General features: G+C 47.6%; 9 protein-coding genes across 9 annotated transcripts; 5 read left to right on the top strand and 4 right to left on the bottom strand.

The window, feature by feature from the left end:
* The first annotated feature begins 35 nt into the window (after positions 1–35).
* On the top strand, positions 36–3,879 carry BT62DRAFT_933403 (uncharacterized protein). The gene is made up of 23 exons (XM_043186551.1): positions 36–96; positions 152–203; positions 255–263; positions 327–336; positions 384–406; positions 462–880; positions 931–1,086; positions 1,137–1,302; positions 1,349–1,424; positions 1,472–1,535; positions 1,586–1,711; positions 1,765–1,785; positions 1,846–1,857; positions 1,915–1,979; positions 2,033–2,107; positions 2,165–2,175; positions 2,228–2,275; positions 2,325–2,359; positions 2,410–2,515; positions 2,571–2,590; positions 2,640–2,782; positions 2,837–2,880; positions 2,932–3,879. The coding sequence occupies exons 1-23, from the start codon at positions 53–55 to the stop codon at positions 3,664–3,666; spliced, it is 2,460 nt and encodes an 819-aa protein (XP_043038490.1). The 5' UTR covers positions 36–52; the 3' UTR covers positions 3,667–3,879.
* BT62DRAFT_951296 (apses-domain-containing protein) lies at positions 3,730–5,647 on the bottom strand. Its single transcript, XM_043188177.1, has 5 exons — positions 5,462–5,647; positions 5,229–5,416; positions 4,675–5,175; positions 4,329–4,620; positions 3,730–4,275 (listed from the first exon to the last, which is right to left on the bottom strand). The coding sequence occupies exons 1-5, from the start codon at positions 5,597–5,599 to the stop codon at positions 3,931–3,933; spliced, it is 1,464 nt and encodes a 487-aa protein (XP_043038489.1). The 5' UTR covers positions 5,600–5,647; the 3' UTR covers positions 3,730–3,930.
* A 463-nt stretch (positions 5,648–6,110) lies between these two features.
* BT62DRAFT_951292 (WD40 repeat-like protein) lies at positions 6,111–8,140 on the top strand. Its single transcript, XM_043188176.1, has 9 exons — positions 6,111–6,370; positions 6,429–6,539; positions 6,590–6,666; positions 6,744–6,837; positions 6,890–7,043; positions 7,095–7,218; positions 7,274–7,486; positions 7,537–7,644; positions 7,696–8,140. The coding sequence occupies exons 1-9, from the start codon at positions 6,170–6,172 to the stop codon at positions 8,093–8,095; spliced, it is 1,482 nt and encodes a 493-aa protein (XP_043038488.1). The 5' UTR covers positions 6,111–6,169; the 3' UTR covers positions 8,096–8,140.
* Positions 8,141–8,296: 156 nt separating this feature from the next.
* On the bottom strand, positions 8,297–10,914 carry BT62DRAFT_933401 (MFS general substrate transporter). The gene is made up of 7 exons (XM_043186550.1): positions 10,667–10,914; positions 10,107–10,610; positions 9,882–10,048; positions 9,231–9,827; positions 9,059–9,177; positions 8,581–9,006; positions 8,297–8,528 (listed from the first exon to the last, which is right to left on the bottom strand). The coding sequence occupies exons 2-7, from the start codon at positions 10,460–10,462 to the stop codon at positions 8,469–8,471; spliced, it is 1,725 nt and encodes a 574-aa protein (XP_043038487.1). The 5' UTR covers positions 10,463–10,610; positions 10,667–10,914; the 3' UTR covers positions 8,297–8,468.
* Positions 10,915–12,204: 1,290 nt separating this feature from the next.
* BT62DRAFT_970179 (uncharacterized protein) lies at positions 12,205–15,027 on the bottom strand. Its single transcript, XM_043188974.1, has 2 exons — positions 14,704–15,027; positions 12,205–14,653 (listed from the first exon to the last, which is right to left on the bottom strand). The coding sequence occupies exons 1-2, from the start codon at positions 14,777–14,779 to the stop codon at positions 12,324–12,326; spliced, it is 2,406 nt and encodes an 801-aa protein (XP_043038486.1). The 5' UTR covers positions 14,780–15,027; the 3' UTR covers positions 12,205–12,323.
* Positions 15,028–15,140: 113 nt separating this feature from the next.
* BT62DRAFT_951284 (uncharacterized protein) lies at positions 15,141–16,626 on the bottom strand. The gene is made up of 5 exons (XM_043188175.1): positions 16,346–16,626; positions 16,206–16,293; positions 16,042–16,151; positions 15,788–15,988; positions 15,141–15,736 (listed from the first exon to the last, which is right to left on the bottom strand). The coding sequence occupies exons 1-5, from the start codon at positions 16,484–16,486 to the stop codon at positions 15,335–15,337; spliced, it is 942 nt and encodes a 313-aa protein (XP_043038485.1). The 5' UTR covers positions 16,487–16,626; the 3' UTR covers positions 15,141–15,334.
* Positions 16,627–18,154: 1,528 nt separating this feature from the next.
* On the top strand, positions 18,155–20,140 carry BT62DRAFT_933399 (hydroxymethylglutaryl-CoA synthase). Its single transcript, XM_043186549.1, has 5 exons — positions 18,155–18,493; positions 18,546–18,672; positions 18,722–19,078; positions 19,140–19,831; positions 19,890–20,140. Exons 1-5 carry the CDS (start codon positions 18,416–18,418, stop codon positions 20,022–20,024), a joined length of 1,389 nt encoding a protein of 462 aa, XP_043038484.1. The 5' UTR covers positions 18,155–18,415; the 3' UTR covers positions 20,025–20,140.
* A 43-nt stretch (positions 20,141–20,183) lies between these two features.
* Positions 20,184–21,888, top strand: BT62DRAFT_970171 (uncharacterized protein). Its single transcript, XM_043188973.1, has 7 exons — positions 20,184–20,283; positions 20,335–20,462; positions 20,521–20,690; positions 20,738–20,857; positions 20,904–21,096; positions 21,149–21,289; positions 21,337–21,888. Exons 1-7 carry the CDS (start codon positions 20,203–20,205, stop codon positions 21,560–21,562), a joined length of 1,059 nt encoding a protein of 352 aa, XP_043038483.1. The 5' UTR covers positions 20,184–20,202; the 3' UTR covers positions 21,563–21,888.
* A 1,104-nt stretch (positions 21,889–22,992) lies between these two features.
* On the top strand, positions 22,993–25,862 carry BT62DRAFT_202964 (glycoside hydrolase family 16 protein). The gene is made up of 16 exons (XM_043180037.1): positions 22,993–23,229; positions 23,290–23,343; positions 23,397–23,590; positions 23,643–23,727; positions 23,782–23,964; positions 24,015–24,123; positions 24,177–24,192; positions 24,245–24,386; positions 24,438–24,719; positions 24,774–24,956; positions 25,011–25,020; positions 25,073–25,092; positions 25,145–25,255; positions 25,313–25,417; positions 25,469–25,533; positions 25,592–25,862. Exons 1-16 carry the CDS (start codon positions 23,131–23,133, stop codon positions 25,683–25,685), a joined length of 1,752 nt encoding a protein of 583 aa, XP_043038482.1. The 5' UTR covers positions 22,993–23,130; the 3' UTR covers positions 25,686–25,862.
* The last annotated feature ends 450 nt before the right edge of the window (positions 25,863–26,312 follow it).

Genomic DNA, 26,312 nt, shown 5'->3' with positions numbered 1-26,312 from the left:
CACACACTTGGTACGGCCCGGAATGCCGCTACCCCCTTTTACGTTGACAACCATGGTGCCAGGGGAGATTTCAGAGAGCCAGCCTCTTTTATCACCGTGAGTCTCTCTTCCACACCCTAACGCATTTATTTTTATGAGAAATTGTATCCAGAAGCGATGTGGATGCTACGGAAGTCTATCCTATAATCCATATGATCAGGGCCGTAAGTTCCGAACTAGTTTCAGTTTTGTTGTAGCTGTAACCGGCTTTGCAGGATATAACGGTGTGTGATAACCCAAATTCGTGTGTTATGTCGTGGATACTAACGACATCTGCTTGTATTTAGCATTTTATTGGTGCGTCATGGAGATATCGCGTACGAACGCCCACTGAAATCTTCCAGACACACCTTTAACATATGAGGCTGTACGTTCAAAGTATGTTTGTCGCACCCGAAGTGAAATCTAACATAGATACGCAGCTGACAGCGCCGGACCTTACATACACGCTCATTCGACCTCTCTTTGAAAAGTATGCTGCTCTACAACGCGCTGGAAACATGTCCATTGTATTCTGCTTTCTCCTAAACCGCGTCCATTTCATTCGTGATCAGGGAATGGCAACCGCTTCCGTGTCGCGTACAAGAGCAGAACTGTGTGAGATCCTAGCCATACGTGTTCTGCGCGATTATGCCGATAACATGTTGGACCTCGTGCACGCACTCTCTACCAGCTGGTCTGTTTATAACGGTGCCGACCGAGCACTAATGCAAGCCGCGAGGGAAGAGAGGGAAGACCTAGAAGAGCGAGTGGGCAACGCTATCGAAATGGCCATTCTTGGCAGAGCGAAACGTTTTATCAAAAGTTCGTCATGTCAAAAAGTCATTGATGGCATCTGGACGTGAGTGGAACGGTATTCTCTTGCGGGTTGCTTATCTATCTGTTATGAAGAGGAAAATGTGTGTACCAAGCAACAAGCAGTCATTCTATTCTTTCAGATACATACAAGCGAACACCAATTCATTTCTATGATCCTCACAAGGCACCACTACTTGATCATTACCGGCTCAAGGTTCCTGCTATTCGGTCGGTTCTGGAATACATGAAGTACGGTTCTTCATCCTCTGTTCATTCTTTTTATTCAGGTTTCGGTTTAGTTTCTTGATCCTTTTCGTCCTTTTCGTTACAGCCATCGAGATAAACCAACTGGACTCAATAAACGCCGCTGAGATGGCATTTTTGATCTACGGCCTGGGGTTCTCTTTGGAGAAGGTCGCCGCCATGCAGGAACATGGGATGCAGGTCTACTTCAAGGGTACTTGGGTACGTTTTCGGCGTCGCTATGCATCCATTACTGACACCCCGAAAGAACGGCTTCGATCTCGCACTAGTCACTACCTATCTCATCTATGCAATCCTTCGTGTATATGGGGTTTATCACCACGGTACGCTATATTTATGCCAAATTCATGCTATTGGCTCACTTGCGAAGATCCTTGGGCTCGCAAAGCAGGTATCGACTGCTTGGCCCTTATCGCCTGCTTGTTATTCCCTCGGTATGGCCCTGAAGTTGTTTAGCATGCATTATTACCCACCTGTCTCCCAGTCTAGCTTTCGTCACGCTAAAGAACAATTTGATGGTGCTTTCTTTGCGAGCGATGATGATGCAATTCGTTGTATTGATGCTTATCGCGGCCTTTTGTTTCTGCGGTTTCCTGTACGCGTTGTGGACGTCAGTGATTTTCTTTGCTTTCGGAGTTCTACTGACGCCGATGCTTGCGTTAGACTGAGCAGAAATGAAGCAGGGTATATCCGATCTTGTTTCCAAAGATTCTGTCTCTGACGTCAAATTCTAAATCCTCACAGATACAGCGTTGGGTATGATAGTTTTTACTTGAACGTTCCTGATATGCTATTCTTATGATAAATTTGAAGAACTATTGCATGGTGGATGCTTGATTTATGGTTTGGGCTAGATGCCAGTGGGTTCGACAGGGCCAGTACGTTTTTAGTTCCTCAAAAGTCAAAGGAATCCACTCACTCCCTCTTTCAGCTCAGTTCCACCGAGTCATTGGCCCTGTACTGATGGTTACTTACGCGTGTCTGAGCAACACCTTGTTGCTAACTGGTTGGTCGATTCTTTGACTGATGATGGCCACTGCTCGGTAACATCTCTTTTATATAGTTCTTGTTTCGGTACGCCTCGCGTTGCCATCAGAGTGATCGGCCCGCTGATCAATATGCGTAGATACTATCTAACACCTTCGCTACCATCAACGAAGATGCCGCCGCGGAGGTATATTCTTCATTTTACCTGCGTAAACATCGTTACTTAGGCGACGCAGGCAATGTTCAGACGAGCGGTCTCAACAATTGAAGGGTATGCACTGGTATCGTGGAATTCAAGCTCATATTCAAACTCGTATCTAGCGTCAAAGCCGACTCTCTATTCTCGTATCAACCTCCAATAAATCTAATCGCCGTGTGCATAATGCTACCGGCAAGGTACATTCTCACTCCGCGGTGGTTCCACAAGGTGTGTTCCTGACGATCTGGTATGGATGAGTTTGGATTAACGTGGAAGCCACCAGGTTAATGTTTTCATGATTCGGTATGTCTGGATATCGCAGTTGTGATCTTGGGTAACCTTCTGTGAACAGGGCTACCAGCTTCCCGATACTGTTGATGATTGCTTTTTACGAACGCCAAGCTAAATTTTACGGTACAATAGGATTCTCCGAGACATTTACCGTCGCCGCTGAAAAGGTCTATGACACATTACCCAAAGGATTGAAGTGGCTAGGTAGATGTCGATGATCGCCTGCTCAAAAGTTGCTTCTAAGATAATATTCTCCAGCGCTCTTCGAAGGACTCACTCGCTCTGACGCCGATATTGACGCAGTGAGTGCAAAATTCCATGGATGCGGTCATCGTTTGCTTGATACCATACAGATCTTCGAAATTGACGATGAGTTAAACTCAAGCGCGCTCGATACTTATCCGCACGTATCCAATGGCTCGCTGTTGAGTTCTCAAAATCGAAATTCAACGCCGTCTTCACCGCCCTCTCGGACGGCTCCACAAGCAAATACACCTGGACAGCAGCAGCCACCCCATGTGAATCATCCCCATTTCGACGACTCGCTTGGTAATGCCCCTTCACATTCACCTTCACAGCCTTTCCCTATAGCCCGCACCCGCGTAAATTCCATCCTCAATCGTGGTTTTGAAAGCGCCCAAAGTTTCACCAGCCCGCTGGCTCAGATATTCCAGCCGTTGGTCCTCCATGATGATCCTATCGCCGATGAAGGTCCCAGTCCACCGCATTTGGTTAGCTTTGGACCAGCAAGTAGAAGAAGACTGTCATCAATGCATCAACACCGAAGAGGGACGACGGACGGTGGGTACGGTCACCATAGTCCGACACATCAACGAAGTCAAGAAGGTAGTAATTTCAAGCGAACAGATGGTTCGGGACCTTTGTCCGAGAGTCCGCCTGCTGTCACGTCAATGTCTTCCCCCGAGGACAACTCATCTATGAATTTGCTGACAGCTGCTGCGGTTAAAGAAGAAGAAGCCGATTCAGGTGGGTACTGGGAGAAGTTTGCGGAGCTGGAGACGAGGCAGGAGAGAATGGAGAAGCTGCTGGAGAAGATCGCGCATAGCTTGAAAGTAAAGGGGGGGTGATGGAGCGACATGACTGTAATAGACTCGACTTGGGAAAGGAGCTCTACTGCACATTGTACATTTATCACCCACCACAGAACAGTCTGTTATATTTAAAATGACCAAGAGATACTTCATACTAATATCCTCGCTTGTATCAGATCAAGGGTGATATATGATACTGGATAATTTCGGTCAGAGGCTTAGCTACGAAGACACAGCATCGGTGTACATCTGATTCCATTATTAACATAACAATAACACACGCACATCCTCCAAAAATCCCTAGGGAGATACCAAGCAGACAGACGGATTTCGAGGAGCCTCGCACGCCGGTGGCTTGATCATCCTGGGAGGTGGCAAGATACGCACGCTGTAACCTTGCCGCTCTGTATCCCGATTTCGCTGGGACTTTCCAGCTGCTGTCGATGCTCTCGTCGAGCGCCCAGTAGAGGTCTGTACAGGACGACTAAAAGTCCGATGATCCCTCTTGTCAATCTCATTGCTCTCGCTTTCTTCTGCTTGTCTACGTTGTTCATGCATCCGTGGTAAACCATTCAATTCCTGCTGAACGTGTGGGGGGCTACCACCATATGTCTTCTCATCAGGTGTGTTTATTCGAGTAGAATCCTTACGAAAGACAATCGAATGAAGCACGTATAGACATAGCGCTGTAAGCTCACCTTGATTTCCATGTCATGATTCTGTTCGTTTCCACCGTCCGAAGCCGACGGACGAGGAGTTGAACACCTAGACGTAGGTTTCTCGTCCGTGGCGTCGTCTTCAGATGACGGGGGAGGTCCTGAACAGAAAAGTTCCTTCCTAGTGCGAAGCACATGCCCTTCTGAAGGGCGCTTGGAGGAATGCTCTGCACGAAACGACACATCCTCATAGCCCGGAGGAGGAGGAAACCGTGATAGTGACTTCTTCCTGGAGCGTTGGTCCCTCAGCGTGCGTGTTATTGTGCGTGGCAAGCTGTCATCAGATTGATCAGAGAATTCTGCGCAAGGTTGCGCGTCTTTAACGTGCCGTTCTGCCTTTTTCACACCTGGAGTATACTGAATATATTCAGTCATAGAAGGTTTCGGAGGTTTCTTCTTGGGACGTTTAGCGGGTCCTGTAATGTCCTTTTTCTTGCCTTTGTCCGGCTTGGGTTCCTTGACCTTTTCTTCCATTCGTTTCCTTTTCAGCGACAACGGCGGTGATGGTGGCGGAGGAGGGAGAGTGGGTTGGGTAAGTAGATAATCGGCGGTCATCATCGAAAAGAGGCCTTCAGAACGAGCCTGGTTGAGCATGCGAAGGGCATCTCCACGCACTCTTGATGGGTCAGAGAGGCCAGATATGAAAGCAGCCATGTTATTGTTCGACCCCGTGATCGACAACGACGACACTCCGGAGGTTAGTGAAGACGGGCCTTCTGGTAGGTCGTCATCGAATGGGTTACTTTTGGGTGTGTAGTCGAATAGTGGAGTAAAGAGTTTGTCAACGTGGAACCGTCGTGCAAGCTCACGACCTCTGTCGAGCGGAATCCTGGAAAGATTAGACTTGGAGACGGCAAAGACATTTGGTCGGTCATTGCTCACCAAGTGCCTTGGTATTTCCCGTGTCCTCCCTGTATAATTTCGTGTTGTCCCTTCAATACTCGCCGGTCCATGACTACCGTCCTCTTCCCCTTGTTCACACCGGCGACCTTGAGGATCTGAGTCGCGTTGACCCACGAATTGTCGCGCCTACGCATGCAAGGAATGCCTTTGATCATGCATTCATCAACCTGGAAACAATCAGTCGCGCCCTTTTTGCAGACAGCCGAGCTCACCAGCACAGATGAATATGCAGCATCGTAGATGTGCGGAGGCGGTTCGAATGAAGACGAGGTGGAGGGAGCATCATCGACGTGAGAAGCGGTGTTCTCTATGGGATTCAAAGTGCTCCCTGGGTCGCTCGTCGTCTGCATAGCAGCATGACAGTGGGTATCGTGAGTAGCAGTGTGGCGGAACAGACCAACGCGCATATAATTGAATTTTAGCGGAATTTCGACTGGAAAATAAAAGAAAAATAAATATTCGCAAAAAACATAACTGTCTGACAATCATAAAAGCGACATGGTTTTATATCCAAGAGAAGAGCGCAATTACACGCAAGTCTATATAGCTACACATGTATCACGCTATCAAAACGTTGTCCCATGTTGGTGAACGATCTGCTTTCGCCTGAGGTCCTTCTAGCCGGGTAGTTTAACGTCAAAGCATATGGAAAATGAGATGCAAGACGTAGATAATTCCCGGCGACATACGATCAAAGAGAACAGACCATATCAATGTAAAGAATTCAATTAAATGATCCTGGTGATGGTACGAGAGAAAGAGTTAGAATAATTTTTTGCGTTATATAATCATTGAAATGCCGCCTGACGTCATGTCAGCGTGTGAAATTGCTGCCGTTGCACTGCCACCTTCCCTTTTTCTCTTCCTCGAACAAGTCACTCAAGCCTGTTTCTCGACTCCGTATACCCATTTCTTCTATCATGTCGGAACTTACTTTCGATACACTTATGGACGATGGAAATTACCTCGGCTCTGAGCGCGCGAGGATGGAAAACCGAGTTATACTGGAGGAACTGGAAAGAAAGAAAAAGGCACGAAGCATGGCTGTACCGACGGACGATAATCGCGTCAAGATAAGGTTGAGGGAAATCGGAGAACCAATCACCCTTTTCGGTGAACGTGTGCGTACGTGCTGTTTAACTCGATGAATGGATAGTGACACGGTAGTGTTGTCGACAGGCTGCCGACCGCAGAGACCGCCTCATATACGTGCTATCGCAAATAAATGCTGCGAGAGGGGATGATACTATGCCTTTGGATGAGGATGAGAGTTCAGAAAGTGAAGACGAGGTTCGTTGCACTTTTCATACGGAGGCATTATGAGTCACGTACCTTCCAAGGAGGAAGAATTCTACTCTCCAGGGTCGTTGGAGCTGCTTGAGGCTCGAAGACGAATAGCCGAATACTCACTTCCCAGGTCAACAGTCTCGCTACCGATAGGTTGAATTCATTCAAGGTGCTTACTTGTGCTTGTTGTTTCGTTTTCTCTGGCAGAGCTCAAAAGCGCGTCGCCCAACAGCGAATAGATAGCAAGATGGATCTCGGTAAAATCGTCGATATCAGGAAGAAGGTTTTTGCCGAAGTTAAAGTGCGTGCTTGACACTTTACGGTCATACTTCAGTCTGATGATTCATTTGTAGAAATATGCGAATCTTGGGTCCCAGATTGGCGACGAGAGACCCATCTCCCAGGTTCGCTTCGCACCTAATAATAATGTTTTGGCCACTTCGAGCTGGTCTGGGACGGTAAAACTGTGGAACGTACCCGCTTGTACGCCAATACGATCCTTGCGAGGTATGTAATCCTCCAATGGTGTTATCTGTACCCATTTATGACTCAATGTAGGTCACAGTGACCGCGTGGGTGGTATTTCTTGGCACCCCGAGGCAACAAGATCTCTAAGTGCCGATGCGGCAAATCTCGTTAGTGGAGCAGGCGATGGGAACGTCAACTTGTGGTCGTTGAACAGGTACAGTGCTTATTTTGTGTTGTGCTGCTGTCATCCAAGTAGTTCATTCTTCTAGTGATGCCCCTATATCAGTAATGAAAGGCCATCAAGAGCGTGTTTGCCGAGTCGCATTTCATCCATCGGGAGATTATGTGGCCAGTGCTAGTTTCGATACAACCTGGCGCCTATGGGATGTTGCCACTGCGAAGGAGCTTCTACTGCAGGAGGGACATTCAAAAGAAGTCTACTCCGTTGAATTTCAGAATGACGGTGCTCTCGTAGCTTCTGGGTTCGTTATTCTAACACCATCAAGTGCCGTGCTAACAATATCATTTACAGTGGCTTGGACGCCATCGGAAGGGTCTGGGACTTGCGAACGGGAAGAACTGCCATGGTTCTGGACGGGCATGTCCAGGCCATCTATGCGATAGGGTTTTCTCCTAATGGGTTCGGATGCATCGTCTGCCCTGTGCCCTGGCTGAGTGATTTTTCTTCTAGGTATCAAATTGCCACAGGTGCCGGCGATGACACAATTCGTATATGGGATCTGCGTTCTTTGAAGGCTCTGTACACCATTCCTGCTCATCTGTCTAATGTTTCAGATGTGCGGTTTTTCCATGCCGATAACCTGTTTTTCGAGCCTCCAGAGGGAGAGGCGGAGGCTATGACGGCGAAGGAAGAGTGGGATTACCGTTCAGGATTGTTCTTTGCATCTTCGGGCTACGATGGCCTTGTAAAAATTTGGAGTGCTGACGATTGGCAGCTGCTCCGCACCCTATCGACGGATGCAGGGAAGGTCATGTCAGTAGACATAACGAGTGACGGAAATCTGATTGCAAGCGGCACATACAATAGGAATTTCCAGCTCTTTGCTCCAGAGGAAGTTGCTGCATTGTAGTATGTAATTGAGTGTAAATATAAGTCTTTTCATCCCTTTGATCACCATGATTATCATCATGTATAATGGACATCTGGCTTTGATCCACTACCAATAAGTAGGTACTATAATTTTGATGTGGACAACACTGCCATCGAGTTGTTCTCGTTGTCCTTGTTATGTGACGTGCAATTCCCTCCTCTAGCTGATACAGCCTCAAACAAACAATGCTTCATAATTATATCGTCTAATGTCATCTACTTGGCTACGACCGCTTATGGGAGTCCAGTATCTAAGTGTAGCGTCCTGGAGGCGCTCTCTATGGCTAGTATTTCTCCACAGCACAAATCCAACGGCATAAGCGGACTGAACTGTCCAAAGTGTGAGTAGTATTCTATGGGCCCTGCGCGTACTTTGACCTCTCCCTCAATATGTAACCCCATTTCCACAGCGCCTGTGATATCAAGATCAGGCTCTACTAGAATGTATGGTGATGGGATACGCACCAAAAATACGGGCATCATTAAGAATGAGATACCCGCCAGCAGCGCTGACCCGGGACCCAAACCCAGGTTGACAAAGAATGCACGCCCGAAGAGAGGAAAGACGCTGGCGATCGTTGAACGAAAAAGGTCATTTCCAGCGAGGACCGAGGCTGCGTAAGCTGGGTATGACGACGTAACGTATGTAAGGATACTTTGGAACGAAAGATAGATGCCGGGGAGATAAATCGCAGCACCGATGATGGGAACGATCCAATGAATACTTTCTTTGGACGTGAATCCAAAGATGAGGACACTTGTCGGGATGAATATGCTTGCCATTAGGCCGATCTCTAGACGAATTTCGGGCGCAACTTCTTTTCCCTCGGCAGAGGCTCTCGCATATCGAGGGGCAATGTGGTACATTTGATAGAGAACGTAGACAAAGTACTAGAAGAATATGTGAGTAGTAGTTTATAAGGGATAAAAAAAAGATGCTGACTGTGATCCCACCAGATACGACGAAACCGAGGAATGGCAGGCCACTGGTGCCCAAGTTGAAGTGGTATATGTCAGTGAAGACGAGGGGGAACGCTTCAAACCAGAGATAGAATATAGCGTCTAAAATAACGATGATCAGATATGATATCAGAAACGGAACCAATTTTACTTACAGACGAATCCAATGTACACATTGGCGAACATCAAGACAGGTTCCTGCGCCAGAATGAAAGGTCTTGTCAGCGCCTCTTTCATGATCTCCACAAAGGACTCTCCCTCCGAAGCCTTCTCGCTTTGAGACCGGAGCTGCTGGTTACCCGTCAGCTTCCTCAGTCGCTGGGCTCTCCTCAGCAAGATCGTCGGCTCGTACGTCTCAGGAAGAAGCAACAGTAGAAAAATGAGGGAGAATCCAGCGATCCAGATAAGTTCATATTGAGGCCATCGCCAGCCGTTAGCCTGAGCTGCAAACCCGCCGACGACAGGTCCAGTAATAGGCCCGGCAACTGCCCCGAGTGCCCATATACCGAGCACATACGCATACTGATGCATAGGATAGATATCTCCCATGGATGCGCCACCAGTTGCGAGTGCAGGACTTCCGACAAAGCCTGTTAGAAACCGGAATACGAGGATTGTGCCAATATTCTTGGCAGTGGCCACAGGTATTTGGAAGACGACGAAGAGGAATAGAGTGGCCATGTATACAGGGTTGCGACCTAAGTTAGGGAGCTCTTGAAGAGGAGACAAGAACATAGGTCCAATTCCGTATGCTAAGGAGATGCATAAGCCTGACACGGAGACTTGACTGACAATATGACACTCACCAAGTACATAAAGCGTTAGTCCAAGCGTGGCCTTCGTGAGAGAGACGTTGAAGGCTGTCATTATTCCTGGAATAGAGGGGGTATATATAGCGGAGCCAATATACACGCTGAATGTGAGCAAACTAATACTGAATGCTACAAAAGCACGCTTTTTTGGTGACCAGTTCCTGAACAGACATAACAAGGATAAGTAAGAGACTTGAACGCAGAAGTGAAATAGCCCACCTCGGATTTTCCGGATCGTCATCCCCATACCACCCCACGATATATGGATCTGACTTGAGTGATTCACCGATCTCCTTTTCCGCTGGCTTCTCGGCGTCGTCGATAACTATGGTATCTTCTCTCGTCAACTGAGTGCCAGGAGTCGAAAGAGTTTTCTTAGATGTATGGGTGTCGCCACAGATAGTTGTCGCGTCAGAATCGGGAGCAACAAGCGTTGTTTCTCTTTCAGAGGGAAGGAGGAATTGAGGGGGGACTTGGAAATCAGGGCGCTGGTCTGCGTAAGGGAATAAACGCCCGTTGGAGATGTAATTAACGGCGAGGCCGATGGTAGAGTCACGAAAAATATCTTGGACCATCGCCGATGTGGAGATCTGAAAAGGGCGCATCAACCCTCACCTTCCAGCTCCTTATATCTAGGCTTCGGTATCCACCGACGATGACTCGACACTGAAGATTATTCATCGACCTGCTTTGTGAGCAACATCCTCAATCAGAATTTCTGTGCTAGAGGAAAGGGATAAAATAAGCATCTCCTATTAGAAAGCTTTGCAAATACCGACCTTGCCGAGAGCACGGACGATTACTGCGTATGAGCTGACAATTCCGGTTTGACTCAAGCTCGTAACCCACCACATCTCGAAGAGGTGTCAGATTTATGGACAGGCTCTTAACTAAGGTGAAGCGAGACAAAACGGAGTGCAAAACAATGTAGGTATGTTCAGCGGAATCAAGTCGAACAGTATGAAAAGGAATTTAGGGGGATTAGAAAGCATTTACCGCCTGAGTCGGGAAATGACCAAGAAGAGGAACAGGCGGGAGCAAATGTAGGAACGACACGTGATGGCGGTATAAACAAGAATGTTGTTTGGGCGGGCTTCCACAAGAACCAATTACGTACTATTACGTGACATTGTTGCATGACGATGAGATCGTCCTGAAATCCCGTTATATCGAATCTTGGAAAGTCTAGTGCGCTCAGCACTCAGAGCTAACAAGCTTTTGAGTCGTAGTTTACTTTTTCAGCTGATCCTAGAAAAGCGAGACACGAAAGCTCTCACCTTTCTCAAAGAATCATTGGGTATATGATTAAAATATATATCGCGTGAGAAAGCAGTCGCTTTGTGTTTGAAACCCTTCGCAGTTTGATCAGCCTCCATCACTATTGGGAAATGCACAGAGGCCTACTTTAAGCATGTAATATCACTTGCCAAAAGCACTGGGCACGAAGAAGGAACAAAATGGGCAGTACACAGATAACAAGATTTTCGCATAGAATTTCTGGGAACGTAAACTGACTTTTATATCACTGTACTAAAATTTGTGTATTTTTACTCCCAAATACAGAGAAAATATTCAAAGTTCCTTTTAAATACTTTTGCAGAAAAAATGATATAAATATTTATAACTTTTCACTGTATTTTCCAAATTTTGCATAAAATGGTATAAGTTTTAAAATATTTTCTGTACTTTTTTCAGTGAAAAAACTATGAAAAAAACTTTGCATATTTTCTATATATGTGTGGGTAAAAATACATTGACTTTGTGTATGTGATCTTCCCACAAGAATAACGTAGCAGTGGCCAGGTTCGCCAGGTTCCTTTGCACTCTTTGCTAAAGCTACAGGTACCATACTCCTGCATAGTAATGATAGGTGCACTTGCCGTGAAAGAAAGGTATTCTCCTGGACTCAAATCGGCAGGTCCATAAAGCTTCGCGTGGCTACTTGGCATGTTGATAACATCAATATAACCGGCAAGCGCCTCCTTGGCTTCCGGAGAGAGTTCTCCAACTAAATCGTTGAGGAACAGTCGAGCCATGAGGACCAAAGGAAGTGCATATTTCTTGGTACTTGGGTCTGGAATTTCATGCTTATAAGGCGGGAAACGGGGAAACAGCGCAACTTCTGCTTATAATGTTCACAATCGCCTTCGGCGTTGGGCAGCTTCTCCTTCAAGTGCCCTTAGGTCTGAGATTTGGATCGGCTCTCACTGGACTCGTCAGGAGTGATGGTGATCAGCTCACTTTGTGCAATAACTGGCATAGAGAATAGTCTTGCAGATAAATAGATGACGATACGATGCCCGAGGAAGACCAACTTAAGCTCATGCGGTTATATAGTCGGCGAAGCCGGTCCGGAGCAGGGCCTGACAACAAGAAATTCTAGGGCTTCTGCTAAAGGTTTTTGTGGTCACTGAAAGCTCTAGTAGTCAATAGTCACTAGGACTGATGGCGATCCCTAGCATCCATACTCAACCCATTTATCTTCAAATTCCCTTTCGTCCAATGCTCGCTGCCAGATATAAAATCCCCCCTCACGACCTTACCTCTCGAAGTAACCCTACCATCCTTCTCCACTTTCACATATACACCCTCTACCATTCCATCCCAAAAGCGCGATCGACCCAGGACCAACTTCTTCAAGCCGTTTTCCGAAGGCATATTTCCTTCGTAAACTAGAGGGACCACCTCAATGGAAGTTGGACCCAAAAGTACCTCCAAACTTTGACGATCAATAAACAGCTTCAAGTATCGATCATATAGATCGAAAGCGAGGAACATGTCTGGAAGATTGGTATAGGGGATGGAATGCGTCGCATACATCCATTCCCCGTACAAGACATATCGTTCAGGGAAATGCTCGTCTCTTCCAAGCAGTCGAATCAGCGCCTCCCGTTGCCGATCAACCCAATACCCTAGTTTTCTGAACTGTTCGTGGGTTGACGAATTGACATAATGAGACCTATTCTGTACAATAATCCGCTCTCGGTCGCCCGAGAGCGAAAATCCCATATTGGCGCCGTCAACTTTTTCAGTGATAGCGACATGTCCAAGGATGGCACTAGTGTCTGTGACAAGATCATCTGACGTCGCAGCCCCAAGGTCTATGAGGTGAGGTGTACGAGGGAATTTGAAAATCCCTACTGATGAAGAGAGCCGTACAACGAGCTCCTGGCACGCATTGAAGGACTTAATGATCACAATGGCCTTAAAACCCTCGCGTACATTAGGGCGTTCAAATTGTTTATTCATCTGACGGACAGCACTTTGGACACGGTTTCCTGGAGGAAGCGTAGGATGTCCCGTGCGTCGCTGCGCTCTGGACACACATGGCTTGTGGTCGTAATCAAACCACACACAGATAGGCTTCTCGGCCCAATTTGACGCCAAAGCAAGCCAGGCCCCGCGTTCAGCAGCTGATGGATTACACCGGTCCAGAAGCGTACGCCTAGTAGATGGTTTCCGGCCAATGGCGGTCTCGCATGAGGCGCGACTGCGTAAGTCGTCTTGAGATATACACGTCCAGTTTTTGGGATCGCGTTTCATCAGCGCTTGCGCAAGCCACGATTTTCCAGCTCCCGGGAGACCGACGAGCACGAGGAGATCGGCATCGCAATCCAGCACACCCTCCACGTCCAATGGAGATGGCGGGGGCTCAGACGGAGGATCAGGTAGCACTGCCTGTCGCTTCCAAATTGTACTGCACCATTTTGAAACAAAGGCCTCTTGCTGTGATGTTTCGATGCTTCCGGGGCGAAGTGAACGTAGAGTATCAATGGCGTCATTGGCTGTCATTTCGGGATGATCTTGGTTAGGATGAGATTTGCCGAAGCCATATGCAACAAGGTAACATGCCGCCACCGTACCTGCGCGTCCTTTGCCGCCACCGCAGTGAACAAGCAGCGGAAGCTTCTCGGGGTCGTCGAAAAGTCTCATTATGATATCCATTTGCTCAATGGAAGGCGGGCGGTAATTGGGAACGGGGAGAAAGGTGTTGGATATGTCCTTTGCGTCAAACCATGACTGAGGGAGGGGTTCCTCTTCGGTAAGAGTCAGGATATGCTTGATACCGATAGTGGCTAGCAGGGTGATGTCCTGTCCTGTGCGCGGGGTAGACATGATGGCGAAATAGAAAGGAATGAGCCAACGGAAGAACCGTGGGAGCCTTTGACCACTGGACAGGAACATCGGCTGGCGAGAGGCGACAGAGAGGGTTGGTGTGACGTTTGCGTCACTCAGGAATTCACATAGTTCGTCAGACCATGGTCTCAATAACAAAGCCGCTATTTCAGCCGGTATCTGTTCCCTCTCTGACTCCATAAACAGGCATCCCCACTCTGTGTAGTATGAGCACTGGATTAACTTCTTAACACAGTAGTCCTTCACATTCTGGCCCGTCGCCAGGTGAAAGGCACCACCATACGAAAGCATAGCCAATTTATGCTGACTGAGTGATAAGGAGGCGTCTCCCAGTCGAATGAATCCGCGGTGGGAATCCGGTATGGTTTGGATCAATTGTAAGCAACACTGCCGTTCCATTTGATGGTCTGCAGCAATATGAAGCGTGTATGCGAGATGGTCCAGAAAGTCAGAGGGAGGAGATTGAGGGTACTGCAAGAGAGAGTGGATATTCTTATCCATTTCATGGTTATCAGCTCGGGTAAGGGTAATGTGAAAATCTTTGGGAGGCAAACCGAGGCGCTTTCGAAGCTGCTGTCCAGCAGCCCATAGTATGACAACGAAATAGACACCTTTGTTGCCGCCAATTCCTGCAGCAAAGTTCACGTTTTGTCAATATTCTAGAGTATCCCAAACTTGCCTGCTGAATAGATGCGAGACACGTCTGCCTGAAGATCTTGTATTGGATGGTCTGGTCGCTCATCTTGTCTGCTCATCCTTCGTCAATACAGTGATATGAAGCGGAAGTTCGCCGGAGAACGTCACGGTGGTGGATGCTGGTGTCGATGTACTACACGCTATTGCTACGTGAGCAAGTTCTTCGACCAAAGGCCCATTGAGTGCCAAACCTCCACGAAAACGATGTAAAGTGATGGCCATATCGCGACAGGAGATGGTTCAATGGATCTATGGTCTGTAACGCAGACATCGCAGAATAAATGATGGATGGTCGTTACACAAGTCGGTTCCGTGCTACACTCGGGTTGATTCGAGTGGACGCACGGCCCGAACTCCGACGATGACTCGAGAAAGACTGATATCGTTTCACCGGCGACTGAGCGAGTCGGCCTCTTGTAGGTCGGTCTGGAATTGTCATTTATTTAACAGATCATAGATAAACTTATTACTAGCACGATTACGTAGGTATGTAAGTGATGTTATACACGACTACTTTCGTCATATAGAAAATTCAGCAGTCGAGGGTATTCCGCACAATATAATAGATACATGCCAGTTACAAATTCCTTACAGTTCGTTTATGGTTCATCGTCTCAGGCCATCAATTTCGGAATGACCTTGATCATCTGGTCAATGTTAATAAACTGCACCCACGTATCCAATGCCTTTCTCTCGTCTTTCCACAAAAATGTTGACTCTTTCGTGCCGCGGAAGAATGCGCAGACACATTGGTATTGTTCCTCTACCAGGCGATCACCACGCGCCACACCAAGAGCAGCGCTCCATATACGGAACTCCCATCCCTGCAGTGGATGTCCGTCACCCCAAGCTTTGCCCGCCGGAACGTTGAACTCGAGCCGAGAATAATCAAAACCAATGGGCTGTCCGATAGCATGTATGTACGCTTCCTTAAGGGCCAAGATAATGGTTAGGCGCCGCAAGGCGGTCTCATCCCCTTCATCAAGCGGAATCAAGGCCATTTCATTGGGCGTCAGCTACGGGAGAATGAGGACAAGTACAAGTAAAGTAGAAATTTGAAGGCTGACCTTGTGTGACAAAGACTCCAAGTACACGGCGACAGATATGCCTCTGGGTTCAACAGTTAGCTGCTTGATGCCAAGGCCGATGTTAACAACTCGTTTCTGAGGTCCCTGTGTCATTGCGATTCCACACAGTGAGGGCCCGCATTCAATGTGATATCCGATCATAGAGTATAAGAATTTCTCCGGGGGCATGTCGTCTGGGAGCTGAACGATCTTGTCAAAGTGTGTCGAGGATTAGATTAAGACCCTAAACGGACCTGTTCTATCCAATGTTTCCCATTCGCTGTGACCTGGTCCCGCCACTTAGACCGCGGTATTCGCCTATGTCTCATCATGAGGACAGGTAAGAGCTGAGTAACGAGGTGCCCTGGATGAAAAGAAAGCTTGGGATAAAGCTCATCTTGGAGGGTAGAAGACTTACTGAATGAGTCCGCATCTTCCGGATTGTAGTGTCCCAACTCGACGTGGTCTGTATAATCCTTCAAGAAAGTATAGCAAGCTTCATACTCCTGTTCAAACAATCGCATCAACGATCGTAGGCCGACAAGACAAAACACCCACCTCGGCAGTATACTCTCGATTAAGCGACAACATCCAGATAAGAATGGGGCAGTCCTGAGCTAGCGATTGTGGTGGCGGAACCAGAGACAGATGGGAGCTCGGTACAGTGTTGTTCACGCTTGGCCCGGCTGCGCCTGACATTGTGCAAGAGATTTAGCAAAGACGGTAAAAGGTGTGAGGGATAGTTGTTGGGCGATGGTAAGAGAGTGAAAAGGACGCGCCACTATCAAGCCTTTTATTGAAAACCAGAGTCAGACCCTGTTTGGGTCCGTTCGTGTGCGTGGCAACATATGTTTCTCACGGCTGCTCTGTAGGTCCGGTCCGACTATCCGAAAACACGACTCGAACAATTGAAACCGTGCAGGCACGCTTGAAGAGCATTGTACTTGGTAATATCACAAAGATCCAATTGTTGGAAAATTCCTGACAATTGTCTTCTATACCTACCATGCCGAATTACGTATCACTCTTAGATGTGAAGCAACAGCGCATTCTGCTTTAGGAATACTAAAGAGTGTATGTATCTGCGCTGAGTTGAATTCAAAGCTAAAGAATAAGGACAAAAAGTGCGGACATGTAAGTATTCCTGGGAGGGCGGGTCCGAGATAACAATTGCTGTACAAACACCGGATACGACAATACTTCGAAAGAAAGGCTAGGAACAAATCACGCGTTTGAAATCGAATAATGATGGAGACGAATGATTTAAATGCAAAGGCTTACAGGAATCTGTGAAGGGCAGTTCAATAGACCGTATCTGAGGTGATATATGGTTGCTCTACAATATTTTCTCAAGTGCAGATCATGTTTTTTCGACGAATTCTTAATGAAGAGTGAAGGATACATAAGCTACCCCCTGTCCTCGTCTATCTGCATAACTCTACGAAATCTGCCTCCAGCGACAAGGACAAGTGATATCTTGTTGCTGAAGTATAACGGTAAAGTCTGAGCAGCGGTTCAAGGGAGGACATAGATATCCTGCTCTTGAAGCTGGTATCTCACGCATCTCCGAAGCCATGCCATAAAGGAAGCGTTGCTCAATGTTATTTGGTGGTTCGATAATGTTGAAAGTTGACAATATATATAATTATTCAGTGATATCCACTGGCTTTCGCAAGGTTATGAGGCCCGGCCCAGAATAACAAACGGAAAATATATTGAAGCCCGGGTTCCCCCGCTACAGGAAGGGGGGGAGGATATTTAGAATCCTGTAAGTAGGAAAAATACCTCACCCTGAGACTGATGTCCTACGCGGCGCTAGTGAAACGGGAATGAAAAGATAGCGATCAGATAGTGGTTACATGATGCTTCCAGCACGGAACTGAAGATGCAGTGTGGTACGTAACATATAGCCAAAAGCTGGCAGAGTTTTATTCGGCGTATGCCTCAGGCATGCAGAAAGCGTATATTAAGGAGAATGAAAAGGGCGGGTCCGGATCAATGTAGTGTAGTATACTACCAAAAAAAACAGCACTATATGGAGGTAAAAGCCACCTACACGAGACCAGAGTAACGCGCAAGAGAAACACAAGACGACAAAGGGTGCAAGAGATCTTGTATTTGGAATTCGACCTTAGACAAGGAGAAATAACGCCAAAGGATGGGCAGAAGTGTTTTTGGATGGGGGCCCAGAGAACAATGAAACGAACAATATGGTGTCTCGCAGTGAGCGTCTTCAAGAATGAGACACGGCCCGTATAAATGAATGAATGCCGATGCAAACCACGTGGAGCAAAAATGGCAGTCTACTTGCCTAATTTGGGTGTGACCCTGTGTCCGGAGAAAGAGCGAAGAGGAGCTAACTTGGCCAAACGACTAACATTACTATCAAAACGGACGAGCTTTGTCACAGATGGCGACCAGCAAGCCGTCTTTCGTTCTCTCTCCAGCAGATGGAAATATTTTTGCCCAGAATTCGGACCAAGTGACCGTACCATTTTGTCTGTAATTCCTCCCAAAAATCGTACCATCCATTTTTCGCATTTTCGTATATAAGCCCCGCATCTGTTCTCGCCTTTCTCCATTCCATCTTTCCCTTCTCATCCCTCCATCTCTCTACCTACCGCCACCATGTCTGCCTTCGATGCTACCCTCAGCCGCCCCAAAGATGTTGGCGTCCTCGCAATGGAGACCTATTTTCCTCGGCGCGTACGTGCTGCACGTTTCCGTCCTTGCTGCGCATGCTAACGCGCGCTTTCAGTGCATTTCTGAAGCTGACCTTGAGGAATTCGACGGGGTCTCGAAGGGAAAATATACTATCGGGCTAGGCCAGGAATACATGTCGTGGCCAGATGATCGTGAGGATATCAACTCGTTTGCCCTCAACGGTACGTACTTGGCCCTTCCCGTCTTGGCTTCTCTTACGATGTGCAACAGCTGTCTCTGGCCTCCTCGAAAAGTTCAACATTGACCCCAAGTCCATCGGACGTATTGATGTCGGTACCGAAACGATCATCGACAAGTCCAAGTCTGTCAAGACTCACCTCATGGATCTCTTCGCTGAGTCGGGCAACTTTGACATTGAGGGTATCGACTCCAAGAACGCTTGCTACGGCTCCACCGCTGCCCTTTACAATGCCGTCAACTGGATAGAATCCAGTTCTTGGGACGGTCGTAATGCCATTGTCGTAGCTGGTGATATCGCTATTTACGCTGAAGGCGCTGCCCGTCCTGCCGGTGGTGCGGGCGCCGTTGCTCTTCTGATTGGACCCAATGCTCCCGTCGTCTTTGAACGTGAGTGCATGTGGTTAGGCCTCGTGACGGTAACTCTAACCTGGTGCTTCTTGACGTACAGCTATCCATGGAAGCTACATGGCAAACACGTACGATTTCTATAAACCTAACCTGTCCTCCGAATACCCCGAGGTTGATGGCCCCGTCTCCGTTGTCACCTACATTGCTGCCCTCGACGCCGCCTATTCCGCTTTCAGAGAAAAGACGAACAGGGTTTCGAAACCCTCTTCTGACGTCAAATACTCTTTCTCCAGTGATGATGTCGATTACCACCTGTTCCACAGCCCGTATGGCAAGCAGGCCGTAAAGGGTCACGCTCGCATGATCTTCAATGACTTCCTTTCGAAAGCCTCCCACCCCAAATACGCTAACATTCCCAATCCTGAAGGCTTCCTTGCCGCCTCCCATGCCGCCTCGCTCACCGATAAGAACCTCGAGAAGACTTTCATTGCTGCTGCTAAACAGGAATTTAAGGAGAAGGTCGACCCTGGAATGGCGTGCTCAAAACGGTTGGGTAACATGTACACTGGTTCCCTGTACGGCTGTCTTGCTTCTCTCCTCTCCACCGTGGAGCCTGTTATACTCCTTGGCAAGCGGGTCAGCTTGTTTGCCTTTGGCTCCGGTTGCGCAGCAAGTTTCTGGACATTGCGCATTAAGGGCGACACCAGTGAAATTCGGGAAAAGATGGATCTTCTCAACCGCTTGGCATCGATGAAGGTCGTGCCACCACAGGAATTTGTGGATGCGCTAAACGTACGATCTGATTTCCATTTGCCAGTGTGCTTCGATTCTGATTGTTGAATCCTATTAGCTCCGTGAGAAGAACCACAATGGTGTTTCCTACACGCCCGAGGGCTTGGTGGACAACATCTGGCCAGGTGCTTACTACCTTGATAGCGTGGACTCCAAGTACAGGAGGAAGTACCTCCGCGCGCCATTGGCTTAAGCTCTTGGGCGTAGTTTCATTCGTCTATCAGGCAGAGTGGGAAGTTGTTATAGAATATTTAGGGATCTCATTAGACGTCGATATCGTAGTCGCAATTGTAAGATATCTTAATGCGGAAGGCGGAAAATACCAAATTGCTTTATTTGTTCAAGGATTTGATACTTTTCCGTGAACCACGATGTTTGTGCGCTATTCTACCGGCAATGAGGAGGGAAAGAAAATCCAGCGACTGGTCTCGTCATATTCATTCATACAGCAGGTACCACCATACTTTCCGTTCTAAATCTTCTAACACTAAGGACCTTGGCAGCTGGACGCGATTTTCCCGGCCCACGATGGACTCGAAAACGCGCTTCTCTGTCTTGAAACTCAGTACGCGAGAGGAAAAATGACAATCTCCGACATTATTGCATCTGGAAAGGATCTGGGACTGGAAAGGTGCGCGTAAATACTATATATTCTCGTCTATAATTGTTCATGGATCAACATCTACCAGTAACCTCACAATCTTAAGCGCCGACTTCGACGACGACGACGTATGGTGCATCGATCCTCGCGGAATCCTCACGCTCTGCGTAGCAAAAGACACGTACGAAACTCTCGGGATTGTTGGAAAAAAGGTGGTATTGGGATACGGGAGGAAGCATCCCCACCAGGACCGGCATGGTATGTGAACCGCCGGCCTCGAACGTGTAAAGATTAAGTCTATCCAGTCATACATATTCCTCTCCAGGCCAACACGGAATCCAAGGGTAATACGAAGCGTAGAAATGAATCATTGAAGGCCTGGGATAGTAGAAGGGGCCCGTGGAGCATCCTTTGTACGTCGAAAGGTGAGCACTTTGTTTTCTCTCCCTCATTCTGGCTTATTGTTGGTAGACCCAGCTAAGCTGACGCACCTGGGCACCGTGTGTCCAGTAAAATGCCAGAAGATGAGCATGAACGATGTGCATATACCTGTTGTCGACCTACGCCCTCGACCGGATGGGAGTCAGGACGAGATCGACGACTGGAATGACAGTCTTCACAGTCTGTTTGAGTGGGTGGGTATGGTTGGCCTAGGTGCCCAGAGGTTTGTTTCGAGCAGAGGCTGTAAATATTGTCTAACACGTCCTCCTTCGAAGACTACAAGTCAACGACCGTGTTGACCCCCACGTAGCACTCTACGAACCACCTAGCCCGTCCAACATCGGCAATATCACGCACCTTCGCTGGCGGGGCTTCCTCGGTCCCGATTTTGTCCAGTCTATTATCGACTGCATCATGTTCGTGTCTTCTTAATGAATGGATGATAATTAAACCTTCTTGCCAGGAAAATCTCTTTGCCCCAATTCGTATCTATAACCTCACACAGTTGGTCGTATACGCCGGTACCACACCTTCCCCAGTCTGCATTCACCCCTTCGGACTCTGGGGCTGAATTTGTCGCTCCGATTGTGGATCCGACAAAGCGGTCGGGAGATACATGGTCATTGATCTTTGTTCCGGACCGAAAGGCGGAATCGTTGGCATGGGTCGTCGCTGAAACAACGAACTGATCAGTGCTGGCTTATTACACTACTGCCTACTTATTCGAGCATCCCAAGTCGGATCTTACGCATGCGACGGATGCGTTCGCGAGATTCTTTCAGTCACCAAAGCACTGGATGGAGCTACCCACTATTTAGTATCTGCATCGGATAGATCGAGACGACTTGTATGGGAAGTACTGCCATGGTATTACGGATGATCAGCTCTCACTGGAGGATGGTAAAAGTCAAATTTCGAGATAAAATAGTGTATTCGTATAGAGTCAGATGGACCACGCGTCTGTTCCTGATTTATGTCACTGTGGTCACCGTAGAGGGTAAAATCGTGGTCATGGCGTCCAAGAATAAGGTCGATGCTCCCAGAATAAGTCCTTTCTGCCCTGTTAACTGATACGACCAGATTAGATATCGTTAGACCCTTCGTTGTTGGAGTAAAAAGTGTATCAGCTGAGGATCAAGGCAGAAGAGTATGGGTACTGGCCAGAGAGTCAAAAATAGATTCGGCTAACAGCATTACGAGTTCTCTTCGTTGCCTTTGGGGAAAAAAACCTAGTAACGACGCAAGGGTCAGCGGTGGCGAAATGCTGTTCGCCGTCGACGGAGACAACTTTGACAAGTAAAAAATCTAGGTAAACCTGGCAAACTTGACGTCGGTTCACCAGCTTGCAGTTAGCGGCGTCCTCTGTTTTTCGACATCCCTAACGGTGATTGTTGGCCTCCGCCTTGTCTCGGTCTTTTCACCATGTTGACGCTGCCGTCCATCGTGTGAATATTGAGCAGAGGACGGGACGAATGCGGTACAGGAGAAAAGAAAAATTTCCAAGTCCGATATCGTCTCGCGTGGACTTCGTGAGTAAAGTCTTGGCAAAGAGTAATCCGCAGCTGCAGCCCACTGACTGATTTCCTTCCTTGCTGGCACTCTCTGGCACTGGGCTCGTTTGTACCTATCATTGATGCGTTTCTAGGTCCATGTTGTTGCTCCATGTTGCTGCTCCAAGTATTTCTCCGGCAAATATCCGGCGGTCCTACAACCCGCCACTATTTATCTTCTCGACGAATGGTATTCTATCATCATGTTTACCACGTACGAATGTTTGCCCAAGACAGAGACACCGAGGGGATCCCAATGGGACGCGTCAATATCACCTTGCAACAACCGCGTGCGCCTCAATTATTACTGATCTCATATTTTTCAGTTACGTGATCGAGATTCGACAGCTTTCCAAGAATTTCCAAGGAAACTAGGAAGTTGCCTTCCGACCGATACGGTGGAGGAAATATGGGACCTCCAGCCCAGATTTATCAGCACCTGTATAATCGGACCATGTATGAGTACATTGCTTAAGCCTGGCAGCTGGAGTACTGAAGCGCTGACCCCTAGGAACTCGGAGTGCTAACGTCGGCCACTGATCCATTGAATTTTTTTATCTCAATAGGGATGCGCAGCAGAATTTAAAATTACAGACAGGGAAGATCATCGTTCTGGCTGCAATTCGGCAACATAAGTGTGCACGATGGGAGTTTGTTCCGTCATGCGCTCTTTACCATCAACTATCCACTCGTTTAAACATTAAGTCATGTCTACACGAAGGGCACGTACTATTGAATCTCAGGCTTCGTCGGCGAGCCTTCTCCCTCGAAGCTCGTTTCTCAATGACCGCAGAGTTTCAGACTTCGTACAGTATCAATCGTTGCTCCTGTTGCGCTCTTCTCTCTTACACACGGTCTTTCCGTAGGGGGAGACGCCATATACCTTGACCAACTCAACAATGCTGTCTCTATCCGAAAAAGTGAGTTCCTTCTGGTGTAGCATTCTGCAAGACTTATCTACAGTATTTGATAGTTTTCCCTTTCCGCCGACCCTACCACATGGGGTGCAGACTTGTCTCCGAACTATCATGAACCTGACGATGCTCTTCACAATCCTACCGTGCGCAGTGGCAAGATCGTAGACGACGATGTTCTATCTTTCTCAAAGAGAGGCGTGGCTAACGTCGGATGCCTTGTGATCCTTTGCGCTGGCCTGTTAGCCTTATTGTCAGTACCTCTCTCTCTTGCTGTGGCATACTTTTGATTGAAATTGGAACAGTGTCGCATATCCTATTCTAACATACGTACAAGAGCAATCTTCGTCGTCTTCTTCTTCAAACTTGGGAGTCAATGCATCGGGGCAGGCGAGTCGGTCCCAATCTTCTCGTTGTTGGCATATCCACGTTTCAATCATTTAGGTCCCCGAAATTGGAAACTTTGGCCTCATAGATTTAGATACCCCAGAAGACGCATATACCTTCACATCTTGGAGAGACAGTTCGGAGTGGCAGCTCGTATTCTCCGACGAGTTCGAAACGGATGGGCGGACTTTTTATCCAGGTGATGATCCCTATTGGGAAGCTGTGGACCTCCATTACTGGGTGAGATTATCCTTCCAAGGGCTCTTGAGACGGTCATTGAATTCTTGCAGGGTACGAATAACATGGAATGGTATGATCCAGCGGCCATAACTACGGCGAATGGATCTCTGCACATCACATTGTCGGAAAAGTTGACCCATGATCTCGACTATCAAGGAGGTCAGGTTTTGCGACTCATAGACCGTCATAGAATATTGACTATCTGTCTACAGGGATGGTGGCGACATGGTAACGCCCTTTATTTCTTTTGACTCCGCCTTTCTTCTCATTAGTAGCTTAGGAATAAATTCTGCTTCACAGGCGGATACCTGTCTGCTTCCGTTCGACTGCCAGGAATAAGTAACGTTGTAGGACTGTGGCCTGCTGTGTGGTCCATGGGTAATTTGGGACGTGCTGGCTATGGTGCAACCCTCGATGGAATGGTAGGTTGTCCTGCACCAGTCTAGCGATCCTCCTCTTAATATGCATTCCAGTGGCCATACACATATGATGCTTGCGACGTTGGCACGGCCCCAAATCAAACCATTAACAGCCTGCCGAAAGTCGCCACAACCAGTGGCTACTCCAGCGTCAACTACGAACTTTCATACTTGCCTGGCCAGCGACTCTCACGATGCACATGTAGTGGCGAGAGCCATCCAGGTCCCAAACACTCCGATGGGACCTATGTCGGGCGTGCCTCCCCCGAAATTGACGTGTTTGAAGCACAGGTTAGCGATGATATCGGACAAGTATCGCAATCTGGGCAATGGGCGGTATGTCAATTAGCGTCTACGGGTGTACTCCTCTTCGCTAAATAATTGTTACAGCCATTTAATGAGGGATATGTCTGGGATAACAGTACCGATAATCTCATCATTGCAAATAGCAGCATATCAACGTTGAACTCGTATATTGGCGGCTCGACACAGCAGGCGACATCGGTTGTATCGATGTCAAATTCAAGCTGTTACCAATTGTCTGACGGTTGCTTCACGACCTATGGTTTCGAGGTGAGCTTAAATCATACAGCCACTTCTCGTCCTCAGCTGACATTCTATGATTAGTATAAACCTGGTAAGCTGTGGAGAATGACGCCACGTTCCTCATGCTCATAGAAGACGTCCAGGTTACAGCTCAGATAATGCCGTAAGCCGATTACTCCCTCGACCAAAGTTTCTCTGCGTTGACACTTTCATAGTACATCACATGGATAAATAATGGCAAGGTCGCTTGGACTATCAACGCTGCTGGAGTCGGAGCTGATACTAATACCGAAATCTCCGCAAGGCCTGTACCCCGAGAGCCGCTGGTTCGTTTCAAAGCATACTCCAAATGATCACGTTTAGCTAAATAGGCTTCTTGACAGTACATCATGGCCAATCTTGGAATGTCAACCAACTTTGGAGATGTGGATTTGGACCATCTAACGTTTCCCGCGATCATGTCAATAGACTGGATTCGCGTATACCAGGTTGGTGTATTCTGCATTTGTAAACGTCCGCTGTTGAACCCTGCTTCCAAGGACCCCAATAACATTAATGTTGGTTGTGACCCAAGTGATTTCCCTACCGCCGCATACATAGAAACGTACGTCTGATTTTTCATTTTGTCCTGCTTTGGCTCCCCTTTCTAAACGTCGTACCAGGTATGCTGAGGCGTATAATAACCCTAACTTGACAACATGGGTTGATGATTATGGCCAGACAATCCCTAAGAATTCTCTTGTGGATGGTTGCTAACATTTCTTGACTCGTTACTTGTGTGAATTATATGTTGTATGAAGGATCGACCATTTTAGCATAACAACCACTGCTATAGAGTGCTTCATGCTACGGTAACGTAAACACCGTACACGCCGACAGATGTTGCAGCACTTACGCGACGTTTTCTTCGAGCTCCCCAAATAGTCCTCATTAACAGAATACATAATCCGAGAGCCTATTTTCACAAATCAGGACAAACATGCAGCTAAGAAAACAAAGGGTCTGTATATTTTAGGCCGTGAGTAGAACGACCTATCGGGGTAGAATTACTGGCAATTTACATTTATAAATTTGTCGAGAAAGTGGTACCTGCCTTTTACGTCTGATCTATGAAAATGGCACCATTGGTACGTCGACACGTTGAAGGACTTGACGCGGAAAATAAAATGTCACCCTGTGATCCTCGATTCCCAGAACAACAGCGCAACAAAACTTGGAAAATTTCACTGTGTTCATCCAATCGACAGCTTTCTTCAAGGGCTCAGTATGAACGCCATACACTCATGCCAACGGTTAACTGTCGGTACGATGGCATACTAGAGCCGTCGCATGTACAGGCCAGGATTATCGGGGAAGATGTCACTCAGATTCTTGTAAAGGTAG

Source organism: Guyanagaster necrorhizus (assembly GCF_019112545.1).
Source record: "Guyanagaster necrorhizus MCA 3950 unplaced genomic scaffold BT62scaffold_16, whole genome shotgun sequence".
Classification (NCBI taxonomy): domain Eukaryota; kingdom Fungi; phylum Basidiomycota; class Agaricomycetes; order Agaricales; family Physalacriaceae; genus Guyanagaster; species Guyanagaster necrorhizus.
The sequence above is the reverse complement of the archived record's forward strand: the minus strand, read 5'-3'. Positions and strand labels throughout refer to the sequence as shown.